General features: G+C 39.9%; 2 protein-coding genes across 15 annotated transcripts in view; one reads left to right on the top strand and one right to left on the bottom strand.

Moving 5' to 3' along the window:
• The window catches only part of SLX4IP (SLX4 interacting protein), a 70,412-nt gene extending 62,339 nt beyond the window's left edge, over positions 1–8,073 (bottom strand). Inside the window, exons 1-3 of the mRNA XM_027653815.1 lie at positions 7,993–8,073; positions 6,545–6,701; positions 3,202–3,250 (exon numbers count right to left, since the gene is read on the bottom strand). Coding sequence (XP_027509616.1) covers positions 3,202–3,228 — 27 coding nt within the window. The 5' untranslated portion in view covers positions 3,229–3,250; positions 6,545–6,701; positions 7,993–8,073. The remainder of the gene's footprint in view (positions 1–3,201; positions 3,251–6,544; positions 6,702–7,992) is intronic.
• On the top strand, positions 7,590–16,323 carry MKKS (McKusick-Kaufman syndrome). Of its 14 annotated transcripts, XM_027653814.1 has the most exons (7): positions 8,189–8,410; positions 9,175–9,404; positions 11,018–11,918; positions 12,033–12,450; positions 12,927–13,102; positions 13,743–13,853; positions 14,328–16,323. In XM_027653814.1, the coding sequence occupies exons 3-7, from the start codon at positions 11,460–11,462 to the stop codon at positions 14,766–14,768; spliced, it is 1,605 nt and encodes a 534-aa protein (XP_027509615.1). In that variant the 5' UTR covers positions 8,189–8,410; positions 9,175–9,404; positions 11,018–11,459; the 3' UTR covers positions 14,769–16,323. The 14 variants fall into 14 exon arrangements, with proteins under 14 accessions (XP_027509614.1, XP_027509609.1, XP_027509613.1 ...); XM_027653808.1 differs by lacking the exon at positions 8,189–8,410 and adding an exon at positions 7,679–7,698 and having other exon boundaries at positions 11,018–12,450; XM_027653807.1 differs by having other exon boundaries at positions 8,026–8,281; positions 9,179–9,404; positions 11,018–12,450.
• The last annotated feature ends 235 nt before the right edge of the window (positions 16,324–16,558 follow it).

Below are 16,558 nucleotides of genomic sequence, written 5' to 3'. Positions count from 1 at the left end.
TTTAGACTGATAACAAGGAGCAACACTGCTGAAAAATCAATTGCAGAGTGAGCTGGATGACCAGAGGGAACACTGCAACTATAATTAGCTTAATCTATGTGCTTGCAAGAGCCTACAAATCTGAGACAGAACAGAGCTCTACATTTCTCAAAGTAGGAAACAGTAGAATAAAAAAAGCTTCCCTTTGAGTTGAGTTATTAAAATGTAGTAACAACTTTAAGTCTTCTGTGTTTGGCAAATGAACAAATTGCAGAAAACAGTAAATGAAATTTTTCTATTGCAGCCATAAAAATTACTATATTTAGTTCTGCAGCTTGGCATGAATAAAGTCCATTTACACAACTCTGGAAGAGCAACTCTTTCTACTTTGTCCAAAGGTTTAAACAGGGCCCTAGTGATATTATTTTTGAAATCCATATAGGGTTCATGATTTTGCTTTAAGCCTAACCAATTAAAGTTAAGATTTATTTCCCAGAACAGCAGTAAAATATTTTAGCAACACACAAAGAAAGCTTAATTAAATTCATATGTTGGGGGTATTTTACCACGCAATGCTTTATATATGTATCAATATTTCCTAAAATTGACAATTGCTGATCAAATTAATTTGAATAAAATATTACCCACTGCAAATCACAACAATGCAGAATCCAGCCACCTGGCAGGTGAAGAAAGTGTGTTTAGGACCTAACTGTAGTTTTTGTACTAAGGTTTAAAGGTATTTTACTGCATCAATTAGTTTATTTCAATCCCTCTTAATTGCCCGTAAAGCCAAGCTTAGATCGCCTCTCAAAAACAGGCCAACTGCTCCCTCTACTGGAAATAAGGGACCATCACATCGGGGTACGGAGATTCCCAGATAAAATTGGTAACAAGTCATTAAACACATTAGAGGGCTTTCCCACTTAATTACTTGCCAGTCAGCTAAGACCTAAAAGATTGATAAGCTCTAATTTTCACTTTCTTACCAAAAAGATTAACATACACACGTTTACAAAATCTAAAAACTTAAAAAACAGAGACTGTAGAAAATGAGGCGAGGCACATGTGAAACATAGAATGCAGAATGGTTTGGGTTGGAAGGGACCTTAAAGTTCATCTCGTTCCAACCCCCTGCCATGGGCAGGGACACCTCCCACTAGCCCAGGTTGCTCAGAGCCCCATCCAACCTGGCCTTGGACACTTCCAGGCATGGGGCAGCCACAGCTTCTCTGGGCAACCTGTGCCAGTGACTCACCACCCTCACAGACAAGAATTTCTTCCTGATACCTAATCCAAACTCACTCTCAGTTTGAAGCCATTTCCCCTTCTCCTGTCACTCCAGGCCCTTGTAAACAGTCCCTCTCCATCTTTTTTTGTCAGCTCCTTTCAGGTACTGGAAGGCAGCAATTAGGTGACCCCAAAGCCTTCTCTTTTCCAGGCTGAACAATCCCAACCCTCTCAGCCTTTCCTTATAGGAGAGGTGCTCCATCCCTGTATCATCTTCATGGCCCTCCTGTGGACTCACTCCAACCAGTCTGTCCTGAACATTTTCAGACTCAGTAACATGATCCTATCAATTTCAAACACATAAAATTAAGAATATAGTATTTTCTGTACTCCCACTGCAGAGAAGGGTGAGAATTTTTTGGTTTTTAATGGAGAATCTTCCACACATGGATATTCCTCACAAAACCTACGTGAAAGTTGGACAGTCTTTAAAAAGAGAATATACACATTAAATACAAATCCAGTGAATGTAAAGAAGCAAAACCTGACACACAAAATCCCTGCTCTAACAAGTAGAATGTTACACACCTGTGTACAAAGAGAATGTCAATCAGGTCAAGGTGAAGTTAATTTTCAATATTTGCTGAAAAATGCAAAAACTTACCCTTATTTCTCAAATACCACCAGAAAGCAAAGGTAGTATCTTATTGGCAGCCTCAAAAGCTGTGTCTGTGGTGCTGCTTACCTACAAACACCTGCTCAGTGAGCACCTGCCCATTGCTCAGGCAGTCAGGGGTGTTGAAACACTGGGTGATTGAAAAGTAACATGTCCGTGCTCAATAATGAACTTGTAATGATGCAGGTCAGCAACAAAGTATCTTAATGCTTTTTACCCAGGGAAGACATTTCAACTCACACCAATTGTTTTCTTGGGCATTTACATTCATTTGGATGACATCAAGGGTTCTCAGCTGAGAAAAGCAAGTCCCTTCAGCCTCCAGTTCTTGTTGTTCCCCCACCAGTGGTCTACAGACTCTGATTCAGAGCACATTTTAGCTGATACTCTAAGATATTTCTCCTAACTCCTCTATCAGCTCAGCAGCACTGAATAACATAGACATGATACTGTCCTGCAATCCTGTTAGACAGTAAAATCCCACTAAATGACAGCCGTTTTCCTTGGAAAAGAACACGCAGCACACAAAAATGAAGCGCTTGGTCTGCGTGTTGAACAGGTTGGTTCCCCACAAAGCCAAGCTCCAACAGCTTCCACAGCCTCAGCCCTCAGCAAGGATTTTGCAGCTGCCCTCCAAAAAAACCCCAGCTTATCCACAAAGGAAAAAGCCTCTTCTGTTCAGAAAACTCCTTGAAAAAACATTTCCAAGAGAATAATATATTGTGCTAATCCCAATTAGTGTTATTTATTGATAAACTGATATAGTTACAGGAGAGGGATTATGAAGTGCTATGTTTTTAACAGAATGTTTTGAAAAGCATTAGGCTTCAGATATGTAATCAAGAGCCTGGGACTGTTTGCAAAATAAACTTCAATGGCATTTTACTGGATGTGAAACAACTAATCCCTGAAAATGGGAAAAGAGGCAAAAAAATAGTTTCAGAACATTGTTACACTTTAAAACCAGGAACTTAGATTACCTGGGAAGTACCCAAATAACAACACCACAGCTAGAAAAGAATTTTATTTCAGGTAGCAAGTACTGTTTTCCTGAAAATTCATGCAGTTTCTAATTTTAACTACACAACTAATCACTTTTAGCTACATGATTTTAATCTTCAGTTGACCTCAGACACACTCTGCCATGACACAGAAATGATTCAAGCTTTGCTTCCAGAGAGAAAAGGTGATACAGAGTATGTTACTGTGACCAGAAGCCTGAAGGATGCATCTCTTCCTCATTAACTTTTAAAATCAACATATATATTCTAAGGAATATCACAGGGTTTTTTTTAAAGTTAGGACATTCTACTTACCTTTATGACAAATTTGTTGGATGCCATTGTAGGTCAGAGTAAGCTGGTCCTATAAAAACATCAATTAACAGTGATCAGCACTGGAGAAACGCTCAGATCTCTACAGCAATCAAGAAGGATTTTTACACCTATTACTCATTTTTTTTCAGCACTGCTGTTCTTCAAACCCTACTCTTTGCTTTAAGAAATCCAAGGAAAATTCTTATTTAAAGGAGAATTACTTAGCTACCTGTGTTGATTTCTTTTAGTGAACTTTGTAACTGTTTGGGCACTTCACATCTAACATGAAATACAAAGTTAGAACTCTTTTAAGTAACAAACTACAGCTTTTGGTGCAAAGAGGATGCATATATATATATATATATAATTACATAAACACATACACATGTATACTTAAAATTTTAGGCTACAACACACTTAAAGCAACATAACCTGAGCCTTATTGTGGTTGCACAAAAGTAAAGTGAACTTCAGAGATCCTCTTCTCTTGCTTATCCCAAATATGAACTAGGTTGCTTAATTTGGGATCCTCAGTGAAGTGCATTCAGCTGCACAGCCCCTGACCCTGCCTCAGACCATTCCAAGGAACTCAGGAAGCATTAATTCATGCTGGAAAAGAAACACACACTCCCTTGGGCTCAAGAAGAAACCTTCAATTAATTGCCAAGATTTTTTTCCAAACTGACAACAATTAATGTCAAAGCATTGAAGCTACTTGGGAAGTTCATCATCCTCCACACAAACAGGAGCTAAATATTCACTTGTCAAAAGTAGAAAATCAGGTTAAACTCATGAAAGTCTTTCCAGCCAGCCTCACAGAGCTGGGATTCAGAAGACACACTGAGGTATGCCCTAAGGTATCAAATTAATACCTACAAAAAAACTAGGAATAAAAAAAATAAAATACATCCCATTTTCACACAGGACAGGAAGAGAGGGAACAGAGAAAGAAGAGACTTGGACTGGGTAGAAATCAGGTGAAATGAGGTCTCAGTGTGATTGCAGGAGACAGAGCACCCAAACAATACAGTTCAAGCTTCAAAATCAAAACAGAAAATGAGTGTCAGTAGCTTCTGCCCCTGCAATAGATGAACTGTAACAGAAACCACACGGAGAATAGAGCTGCCTTTTATATCCTAAAGTTTCCTAAAGCATTAGTCTCTTAAGATGCACAAATCTGGTCAATTTTGTACTAGAGGTGTAGAAAAATACTGAAAATTGAGGAAGACCTACACATTTGTCACTGCATACTTCAGGTTATTGGCAAGTTCTGAGATAGAGCTGTCAAAACTTCAGGACACAAGGCAGGTTGGGGATATGTGTCTCTGTCAGGCACTACAACTTAAAATGTTTCAAAATGCAGTCATTATGCCTATTTAGCTTCAAATAAGTGCAAAACAAGACAAACACCCACTTTACAAATACACATTATTGCACAGACAATCTTCATCTTAAGATTCAACAATAATCATGAACTCAATAAACACAGGGCTTCCATTCCAAATATTCAAATGCTGAGACTGAAGATTTCACAATAACTATGAGAAAATGTGAAATTAATGAGGGCACAATTCCATGTACTGGTTGAAGGAAAACTCCCAATTACTTACATGATTTTTTCTCTAAATATCATATCAATATCCAAGCAGTAAGATACAAAACCAGTAAAAGGATGGCAAATAGTGAGAAGTAAAGTGGCTGTTACAGTAACCAGGTTAAAATGAGTTTGAACTGAGAACCACTCTCCAAGTAACTACTGAAAATAAAGTTTAATATAGTTAATAAAATGTTTCAGCTCTGTCCTGAAAAAAGGTCAAAATTAGAGCTTTTATCAACTGTACAGTAATAGTAAGCAGAAAGATACATAAAATAAATTTAATTTTAAAATAACAGAAAAAAAACTATTGTAATACCATCATGGCTTGTGCCACACCACTATCATTCTCTCTTGCACAAAACAGCCCTGGAAGCTTTTCAATCTTATCAGAGTAAATCCTGACAACTTCACTGATTTTGAGAAGCACAATGCAAGGGACAGTGCTCTGCACCACCTGAGACATCATATTTGAGTTCAGCCAGGCAGTAAGTGCCACTCTATAGAAGTAAACATAGAAGAGAAACTATAAGAAGAATCCCAGCAGGACATGAAACTCAGAAATCACTGAAACAGCAGCTGCCAGAACTAGTTCAGAAGAGATGCTGAAGGGAAATGGCAGCCACCAAGTGAAAACCACCTGAGCTTCTCAGCTCCTTATAACATTGCTCCTGAAGAACAATATTTAGACTGGTAATGTCTTTTCATGAATCTTTACAGGAGGAATAATAGAAGAAGAGTTGCAACAAATGTGCCAAAGCATCACCTCTTGTCCAAATGCTCATGTTCTCCTTGTGAGCAAACAAAGCACATGAATGAATCAGCTGAACTGACCTTGCCAGCACCTTTTTGTAACCATTTGCCTTCCAGAACAACACTGTTGCAACAATCCTGTTACTACTGTTGTGAGAAGATCTGCCGGCAGGCTGAAATCCCCTCCAAACCCAATTTACAAAATAATAGAAGAAAAACATTAAAAGGAAAAAGATGGCCAAAAAAAAAAAGGTAACTTTGGTTCAATTTGCTCTTCCTGGAGTTTGCCAACTATCCCATTCTTTGCACTGACCATATAGATAAAGGAAAGGAAATACAGCAGATAGAATAAATGCAAGCAAATCCTCAGAAAACAAGAAAGAATACACCTCATGTGTGAGCCATTGGGAAGGTCGCTGGAGTGACACAGGTGAAAAAGGACCCAATACTGAGACATCAGAAAATGGGCCAAAGCATCCAGCAATTGTACAAGAAAAAAAAGCCAACTAGCCCCAAAACATTTTGCCATTCTCTGCGTTGAAAAAAAAACCCCACCAAAATCACAGATATTATTATACTTGCTACTGTTTGGCAACAAGACTGTTTCTCATGGAATAACGTTTCTGTTGCAAACCTCTAAAGGAAACTCTAAATAAGGAAATGTAAAGATGAGAAAATAAGGCAGAAAAACTCCTCTCAGAAACCATATCTATTAAAAAAATATTTTTAAGTCTTGATGTGGTATTTGTAAAAAGAAAAACTTGGAACATGAAAGTTTTCATAGACAGTGTGTATAAGAAAACATGATTTAGAATTAAACACATAGGTTGCTTGTAGCTAGAGTGAGACACACTGAAAAAATAATGTGGCATAGTATCTTTCTTTTCTAAATTTCATGCCAAGTGGAATGGTAGACACTTAGGAGAAGGCAGAGTCTCATGGCCTCCCAGAGAGTGAGTGGAAGTGTTCTCTGCCAGCTGAGGAACAGCATCTTACCTTAGCAAAGAAGTAGCTTCCCGTGGTGAGGGAATTTGGAACTCAAAGGGAATGAGGAACTGAAAACTCGTACCAGATGCTTGAAGATACGGCAGCAAACTATTCACACACTGCCCATCTCTGGGTGCCTTTGCCTCGAGTGGGGAGAGGTGGACACCTGAAAAAACAGCACAAACAAACACATAAATGCTGAATAAGGAAGCCTGTAAAGCAATTTGATATTAACTATTTCTGTAGTTCGTTTTTGTAGTTCAAGATGAACTATCACAACATAACAGAGGAGTTTTCTGAACTTTTCCTTAGTCCTTAGGTATTGTAGTCAAACACTGTCCAGCACTCCTCAGTTTTAGGAGTAGATCTTAGCTACTCACACATCTAGTAAAGCATTTGTAGTCCTGAAAAGACATATCACAATCTTCACAATTTTGCCATTTCAGGCTTTTTATGCCCACTGTGACCAATTGCTCCACTTAACCCTTGAAAACTACTCTTCCAACAAGTCAGCATCTTTTTACCTCTTTGTTATCCACACTCCTTCATTCGGGAACTGCCCATTCACCTCTAAAGTTCAACAATTCCAAAGACGTTACCCACTCACCTCACCCACCACTGCACAGAACTAGAGGAAGGAGAGGTTCTGAAGAACATCAGAGGGCTGTCACAGACAGGTGCTGGCTGTTACCTTTTTGCACTGATAAACACCCTTTTTTTTTTTTTTTTAAACTTTCCTGAACAGCTGAATGCAACGAACAATGAAAAAAATTATCATACAATGAAAAAAAAAATCACGATTCTCCCTTTCGTGTGGAGATTAGGCATTAAATACTTGTCTTTTGGCTACAGTTATAAACTCTGCAACTATAAACAAAACTGAAAACAAACTCATCCGTTAACGTGGGAATATAAAACGAGATTCTTGACAGCAGTGAGTATGGCGAGGAGAAGAGCGAACACAGGAAAAGTATTCCTGCAGCCATAGGAGTGAATACAAGAAAAGCGAAGTAGAAGAGTTAAGTAGAAGGAAGAGCTAAGGAAACACTGAGGTCAGGGAACGAAGTTCTTTTGATCTTGTTTTGGCCAGGGCACCTTCGCCCGCCCACAGGAAAGCTCAGACAGGTGCGCGCTCATGTAACGCGGAGTGACTGCAACAGGAGGTAAGCAAGGAAGAAGTTCTGAGAGATATATGCGTATTTTTAAGAGCGGTCGGGCAGGGATGAGCCGCGGGGGGCGGCGCCGGAGCAACCCCACCGAGGCGGCGCCTGAGGGAGGCACGGCGGGAGCCAACCGGTACAACACCAGCTCCCCCCAAGCGTCCCCTCACACGTTTAACTAACGAGGAAAGAGAGCCTGGAGCCCGAGGCGCGGCGGCTCCCGCAGGAGCCGGGCGGCCCAAGGCGGCCGTACCTCTCCCCGCACCGCGCCCGCCTCCCGCCGCTCTCCTGCCCTACCCAAAATGGCCGCGCCCGTCGCCGCCGCCCGCCCTGCTCTGCCCGCACGCAAAATGGCCGCCAGGGGCTGAGGCGGGCCCGGGCCGCGAGTGACGCAGCGCTCGGCTAATGGCGAACGGGGGGGGCGGGCTCGGCGATAGCGGAACGTCCGGGTCGTGCTTCTTCTGCTGCTTCTTCTTCCTGTGAGGGCGCGTTTGAACGTGCCGGGGGCGGGTGAGTCTTCGCCTCCCCGGGAAGGCTCCTGGGCAGCGCCTTCCTCGGTCCCTTGTAAAGGGGAGAGAAGCCTGAGGTGCGCCGTGTCCGTGGTCTCTGTCCCGAGGGAGCCGCTGCCCCTCAGCCGCCCGCGCTTCAAGGTCGCTGGGACGCCAGGAAGAAGGAGGAGGGGATTGTGAGGGCTCCACATCGTCATGCTGGGGTGGTTAGTAGGGCTTTTACACCTGTCCGGTGGATGGAGTTGGGGAGCAGTAGGAGCATCTACTCCCTGAGTTGTAGCTTTGTAGCCGTTCAACCCAGTGAGATATTTTGGCATCAAACCTGAGTGTGCGTGCGTTTTCTTCTTGAATTGGGTACTTCTTAATGGAGAGTAGTGTTTTCCACCTTCTTATGATATTATTAAATTATGGATTAAATTATTCTGTTGGTGCTGGTGCTGTTGTAGCTTCCGGGTACCGTAAAGTGGTCAGGCAGAGCCGCCACTCTGGGCAGGGTAAACTGGGGTCAGAAGCATCACAACTTGCTTTGCCTGCAAGTTAAGAGTTCTATATTTATTCTCTTATTAGCTCGGTTAGTCACTCCATTTTATTAACTACGGGGGAAGGAAAAAAAAAAAAGGTGTATTTTAAAACTGCTTTAAGGCTTCAAATATTTACCATCTGAGCAGTAACGCTTTGTAATTAGATAAAGCTTTGTTGCTTTGTTGTGTTTAAGATTTAGCATGCCAAAACTCGAAGCGAGTGCAGCAATTAACATTTCAAAATGCCTGAATCGAGGTTATTTTTGCACCTTTTTTTTTTTTTAAGTTCACAGAGTAAGACTTCCTTGTGTTGTTTTGTGTTTTAGTCATCTGCTGCACTCTAATTAAAGGTATTAGCATTCAGCTTCATCTGTGCAGTGTTATTATTATAGGGTAAAAAATAAAGGATTTCTAGAATATATTTAAAATAATAAATTATCTTTACCTAGGTAGATGCCAGTTTGCAATGGGTCTTAAAACCATCTGGAAGGACTACAAAGTTCTGATTGTTATGGGAACTGGCCTTGGGCTGGTACACTGGGGCTGGTTTCACATCAAGTCCAGTCCTATTTTCCAAGTGAAGACAGAGGACTATGTTCCAGAACCTGGGATTGTGACATATGTGATGCAAAGCGATCAAAAAAATAAAGAAAAATAACATTAGTACTGTGTATTGTAGGTAAGTTGCCTAATTAGTTGTATCTGTATCTTAGAGGGAGGAGATGAGTCAATTAAATGAGAATGTTCTAACAGATGCAGCCTTGCTGCTCTAACTTCAGTATTCTAGACTTTTATTCTTCTTTGCAACTGAGTTAATCTTGTAGCTACATGGCCCCAAAATTGCATGATAAAACTCAGAAAACTACTACTAAATCCCATATGATGGGATCAATTAAGTGATGGTGTTACATATCTTTAAAAAAAAATTTTTTGTAACTTGAAGGCAACAGTGCTACTCATGTGACTGGGTCTGTAACAGTGTCCTTTCAGGCTCAAAACTGCCCAGAAACAGTTATGACTTTACAGAGGAATGTATTCTGTAGGGACAGTAATTATACTGGAAAACTAAACTAAATTAAATATGAGGGAAGTTTAACTACTGTGGAGATTGCATAGAAGTGTAAATAAATAACCCTTTAAGTTTGAAAGTGTTTTAAGAACTGAAAAAGTTTCCTGTTAAGCATTTTGAAGTAAGAAACTTTGAGTTGGATTTCTTAAAGTTGTTGGAACATCAGAAGCTTTTGTTTCTGAAGACGTTGCCTGGCAAGCAGTGCTGAGTAGTTGAGTTCTTTTGTTTTTGAGTAAAACAGATGAACATTACTGTTTTTACTATCCCTGTAAACTGTCACACGAAACTCTCACTGTAGTTTTGACACTTTAGTGCAATTCAGTGAAGTTTGTAGTGGTCTGTTACTTGTAGACCTACAGGTAAAACAGTAGAGACTGGTGGTCAGAATTGAAGTTATTAACAATATAATATTCCTATAACTGGTGTGCTTTTTTTTTCTTTTTTTTAGTGTATGCTTGTAGTAATTAAGAGATTAATAGACTTTCCCAATTAAAAAGCATTCAGGTGCCCAGGTGGGCAAGAAAGCCAATGGCACCTGGCTTGTATCAGGAATAGTGTAGCCAGCGGGACCAGGGAAGTGAATGTCCCTCTGTACTTGGCACTGGTGAGGCTACACATCAAATTATGGGTTCAGCTCTGGGTCCCGACTTCAGAAAGGACATTGAGGTGCTGGAGAGTGTCCAGGGAATGGCATTGGAGCTGGTGAAGGCTCTGGAGCATGTCTGATGAGGAGTGACTGAGGGAGCTGGGAATGGTTATTCTGGAGAAAAGGAGGCTGGAGGCAACCTCATCACTCTCCAAACCAAGAGCTTTTATTGAGGTGGGAGTCAGTCTCCTAAGTAACAAGTGACAGGACAAGAGGAAATGGCCTCAAGTTGTGCCAGGGGAGTTTTAGATGGGATATTAGGAAAGCTGTCTTCACAGAAAGGCTTGTCAAGCACAGCAACAGGCTACCCAGGGAAGTGGCTGAATCACCATCCCTGGAGGTATTTAATAGATGTGTAGATGTGGCACTTGGGGACGTGGTTCAGTGATGGGCTTGGCAGTGCTGGGAGAACAGTTGGACTTGATCTTAAAGGTCTTTTCCAATCCAAATGATTCTGTGGTACAGTATTTGTCCTTATGTGGCTTTTTTTTTTTTTTTAATGAAAAATAAAATAGCAGTTCAAGCTATGCAATATTGTCATAAGATTATCCTAATACCTTTCTGGTTTTAATTGTAGGTGTAACTAACGTTGAAGCTTTTCATCTGTGACTGTTGCCAGAAAAGATGAAGAAAACTACCTGGAACAGAAAGAACCTGCTGCTTGTAGTAGGACTGTCAGTTATAGGTGTCCATTTAGGAAGCATGCTTGTAAACTTTGTTGCAAAAAAATCTGCTCAGTCACATTCAGAAGTTAAAAGAGATCGTCATGAGTGAAAATAGCTTCCTGCTGTCATTATACATCAATGTTGCAACATGATTTAAGCCTCATTTTAAGAAAGACATGATGAGCAGTCACAGGAATGTTATTGTACTGTATCTACTGTTTCACACTGAAAATATTAATCCTTAGCTGCAAAGAGTAAAAATGTACTACTTTTAGATTTTAAAAGCGCTATGAATTATAGATCCGAGTGCAAATGAATTGTTTTGTTGGCCAGAATTAAAATCTTACTTTGAAAATGTCTCGTCTTGAAGCTAAAAAGCCTCCATTATTTATTAGTGAACCTTTAACTAGAGACACGGTGTGTCAGTCGCTGCTTCTGCTTAGCAGGATATTTAAATCTTCCTATGGTCCTGCTGGGAGACTCAAACAGCTCCACAACGGTGTGGGAGGCTGTGTTTGTACAACTTCCCAGTCCTCAGCTCTCCTGAGGCACCTTTCCGTCCGCGATCCCGTACTCCGTGTTCTCACAGCCTCTGTGCAGAACCACGTCTCGCGCTTCAGCGACTGTGGCTTGTTTACTGCCATCCTTTGCTGTAGCTTGATTGAAAACTTTAGAAGCCTGAATGTTGCACCTGGCACTGTCGTTAAAATAACCAGGCACCTCCTGAGTTTGTGCATGGACTACCTGAAATCTGAGGCTTGTGGTTGCCGGGTGTCCGTGGATTTTAGCAGTGTTGAGACCCTGGTTTGTTTGGTACGTAGCGTTTTAACAAGCAAACCTGCTTGCATGCTTGATAAAACAGAAGTTGAGCATCTCACCACGCTGGTTTTAAAGGCTTTTTTATTTACTGTTCCATGTCATGTTGAGACTAATGCTGTTTTAGGAAAGTGTGTGATAGTACCTGTGAAAGGAAGAAGAGTTATGGATTCTACAGTTCTTCCTGGACTACTGATAGAAACAGCAGAAATTCAGCTGGGAAAACCACTTGCTGTCAAAAGAACTGGTTCAAACATGATCAAGACTGCACTTTTCTGCGTGTCCATGTCAGGAGACAGCTTCAACCCTGAGGAAGGAACTATAGCAGTCCATCATGGAATTTCTCTGGAAATGTCAGAGCTGAATCAGTTGCTGAATGTAGGGAAGCAGCTGGTTAATGATGGGGTCGGCCTTGTGGTGTGCCAGAAAGTGATCCATCCATCCTTGAAACAGTACCTGAAGGAGAACCACGTCATGGCTGTGGACAGAGCTGGGCTGTCTCTGATGGAGCCCCTGAGCCGGATGACAGGTAACAGGCGAGATTCCTGTACTAAATAATTGTCCCCACGTTTTCTTTAGGAGATCAGCATTATCTGGGGTGGTGTCATTGCAGAGTAAGGGTTCTTATTTCTGTCTGGATCCTCTTGGCAGCTGAGCAGGAGTTGTTTTTTTTCCAGTCTGAAAACCATTTCTTAAGGTGAGATGGGTCTTTCGCAGGTTCTAACAATGACATACCACACGTGTGATTACTGCTTGCTGCAGGAGGGATATCCACTTATAGAAACAGTTACTTTTTTAAATTTATTTCAAACTATCACCAAATCTTGCACTTTGAACGTGGTGGTTTCTGTTCATGATTTCCTGCATAGGTTGAAATGTCAGGTATTGAACAATATATATAACTTATAAAGCCAAGGAGAAAAAAGTTCATGTTTTATGAAGTGCAACAGATAACTCTTCTGATGATGGTACTACTTGTTGTTCTCTGCTTTTCATAATTGGCAGGTTCAAAGCCTGTAGCTTCCATACATTCCTTGTCTCCTGGTTGTTATGGCAGCTTGAAAGATGTCAGCATTGAGAGGGTTGCTTCAAAACATTTTGTGCATCTAATTCCTGAGGACACAGTTATCTGCAGCTTGATACTCTGTAACAGAAGTGAAACAGCGTGGGATGAGCTGAAGGTAGGTAAATTTTCCTGAAATCTTTCCTTGAAAAGTCATGCTTTTAATGGAAAAATTAATGAGAAATAGAAATACGGTGAGTTTAGAAAAGTGATTTTTTTCAGTTTACTTGTTTCCAGAATTTCAAAATCCTTGAAGTGCTCACATTCATTTATTGCCTCAGTTTTAATACAGGAAGTTGAGAAACAGAAACAGTTTTCACCTATTCTTGAAGCCAGTGCTGGATAAATATTTTCATTCTCATTACTTGGTCTGTGAGAGCATAAAAATAAAAACTGCCAGCAAAAGGCCAGCAGCAACACTTGCAATGGTAGTCAAGCATAGTTTTGCATTGAATAGTTGCTCTAGAAATGTCATTGATACTGATTGACTTTTTATATATAACCCTGTTTTGCAAAAAGAAGGAATAAAATGTGGGGGTTTTTTATTTCTACTTTTCCATGGTGTGGACAAATAAATACAATTTCTCATTAAGTGAATATGGTTTTGGAAATCACTCAGCAGCTTTATATCCACATGTAATTCAAGTTTCTGGAATCCGCACTAGAAACTACTGAAAACTTTATTCCAGTAGTTTTTTCTGTTGGGGCAAATCCTCTTAATCATGGCATGTCTAACAACAATTTTATGTTGTTTTCAGCGTGTCTGTGAAACTGCAGAACATGTGTTACAGTTAACAATGAAGGAACCTTTGGCATTGTTAGGAGGGGGCTGTACAGAAACTCACCTGGCTTCATACATAAGATACAAGGTATGTAAGACAAGGTTTTTTAAAGCTGCTTAATATACTTAAGAAACAAGAATTTATGTAGAATCACTGCTACAGTGAAAACTCTTATCTCTTCTATGTTAATGTGGGATTTTTGCTGTCTAACTGCTACTGTAAAACAAAGGGGTCTATTTGTAGCACTAGGTGTTAATTACATCTTTCAGACTTGTTAATACTGTATTTGTACTTGTTAGTCTTTCTTTAGGTAGCTATTATAGTAAGTGCGTGGTTTTAAGTGTTAAAGATGTGTAGAGTTTTTTTGTTGAAAGATGATAATGCAGAACTCCACTTGGACTTGTCTAGAAATCTTCCCTATTGTGGAATAATCAGGACATAAACATTTTTTAGTTAGAGCTGAACCATCTGGTTTGGCAAAAAAATGCAGCAGCGTGATCCATGTTTAAAATCACTTCTGTAAAAGAGTGTTCTAACTTTTGATTTTGGTTTCTTTTTTAGAGTTCTAGTCTGTCCACCAGCACTTTTCAAGACCTAGGTTGTTCTCAGACACAATACCACTTGGTTGCTGATGGGTTTTGCCGTTCCCTGGAGTCTGTAGCTCGCTCTCTGAATCGTGATGGTGGAGGAATTCTAAGAGATGTGGTTTATGGACACTGTTGGTTTGTTCCATCAGGTCTTCCCTCTGTCTCAAACTGGTCAGATGTAGTTTCAACATGTGGCTGTGGGATTAATGGTAACACGGAGGACCTCAGCTGGAGGATTTTGGAAGGCCAGTCTTGCTCTCCTGTTATACAGGGCTGCCCTAAAGAGCCCTCAGTAAAAGTTACTGACTTTCTGGCATTGGACTGTTTTGCTGCAAAATGTAGTGGCCTGCAAGTAGCTCTGGAGACAGCCAACCTGGTCCTGGATCTCTCATACATAATTGAAGATCAAAATTAGCTCTGATTCTATGAGAATTGTGTTGCACAACAAGATACTAAATTGAAAGCAGGGTGATATTTAATGTGTTAAGATACTTCATTTGGTTAGAAATGCACAACAGAAATTTTAAATTGAACAGTTGGCCCTTAATACTCTTCTCGTTGTTATTCTGCTGTGCTCTCAAGCATTTCCAAATGTTTCACGTGTTCCCTCTGCATGAAGGAAACTTTTGGATGTGTGTTAGCTCTGTGGCATCTTCAAAGGAATGGGAAACATGGATACTCTTGCTGAGTAAACGTGTTATGGATTAGAATTTATGTAGTCTCTGCAAAAGCTTTACACATTTCAACAGACTTTTGTAATGCAGCAGAACTTTATCACTGGTATTTTTGATTTTGCAGGTAAAAAAAGCTTTCCCAAGCAGGCATCTTGAGCCACTTGTTTTTAAATTTTGTTGTGAAGTTCTTGTCACTGTATACTATGTGCAGTTTCTGTTTCTAAATGGCTGGAAGATTTTAATTCATGTTTGTAATTTATTTAGCAAGTTATGAAAGCTCATCCTGGAGCTCCCAAGGTAGGTAATAGAAGATTTGAAAAGAAATGGCAGACTGGGTGGAAAAAAACTTCTGTGAATTGGACCTTGATTGTCTTCTGTGGAACACAGGACAGTCTGTAGTGAAGTTTCTATCATTTAAGCAAAGCTGCAAGAAACAATATCCCACTTAGCATTCAGTTAACTCTTTGACTGGCTTCTTTTAATGAAGTAAGGCTTTAAGCTGCTCAGGCTCGTTTTGATCTTTAAATAAGACTGTAGACTGAAGGATCAGAACTTTTTCTCATTCTCAGTTTGCATGCTAGATCAAAAGGAGTGTTACAGTTTCTTGCTTAAACTCATTTTCTTTGCCACTCTTCTTCTCCCCCTTTGTTTTCAGTCACAAGGGACAAATTGTTCATGGTGTGCTTCTCCAGAAAACATCCAATTCAGTTGTAGTCTAGTCTGCTTATTTGTTTCCTGGTCTCTTAAGATTTTAATATATTTACTGAGTCTAAGCAGTAGAATTGCTTTGTATAACTCAGTTTTGAAATATGTAATTAAACCCAGATCTTTCCAGACCTTTTGTACAAAGTCCTTTTAATTTTAAGAGTGTAAATAATAATTTTCTCACTGGGAAAAAAATTGGAAAGTTATTTAAAGTTCTTTATCTTTTTATGACATGAAATGATTGTTTCAGTGCTATAAGGCATCCTTTGGGAACTTGTGGAAGAATGTTACAAGGCTTGAGAATGGAGGCTCTTCAAAGCTGATTAATAAAAAGGCTGCTTTCATATCTTGATCCTCCCATATACCATGAACCATATGAAAACATCAGGAATAATGAAGCCAAATGATGGTGTATATCTTCAGGCACAGAAGAATCTTGGTAATACTTCATCTAATTATGAGTCTCTAACTCAGAGTGCTGAATTAGAGTATTTTACTTTCTATAATAGCAACTTGTTATGCATGGAAAAATGTTGAGTTTAGTGACTACTGCTGTGAAATGAAAATTAAAGCAGTATTTGAGTAGAAGTATTTGTGAGTGTTCTTTTGTCTTGGTATCTGAAGGTCGGTTCACAGCTCTTGAATCAGAGCTGACAACAGTTTTTATTTTCCCCCAAAGAAAATCACAGATTAAAAAACTATGAAAAAATTCCATTTGAGTTTTGGTAAATCAAATTTTAGCTAAAGATTAATTTATACCTGAAGTAAAAAATGTTTCATATATAGATAGTTTTAATAACAATGAGTTTTTGTCTCCCACTGACTG

The sequence above is a fragment of the Corapipo altera genome, unplaced genomic scaffold (genome assembly GCF_003945725.1).
Source record: "Corapipo altera isolate COAL_440 unplaced genomic scaffold, ASM394572v1 70, whole genome shotgun sequence".
NCBI classification, from domain to species: Eukaryota; Metazoa; Chordata; class Aves; order Passeriformes; family Pipridae; genus Corapipo; species Corapipo altera.
Note: the sequence above shows the minus strand (reverse complement) of the source record. Positions and strands in the feature narration are given on the sequence as shown.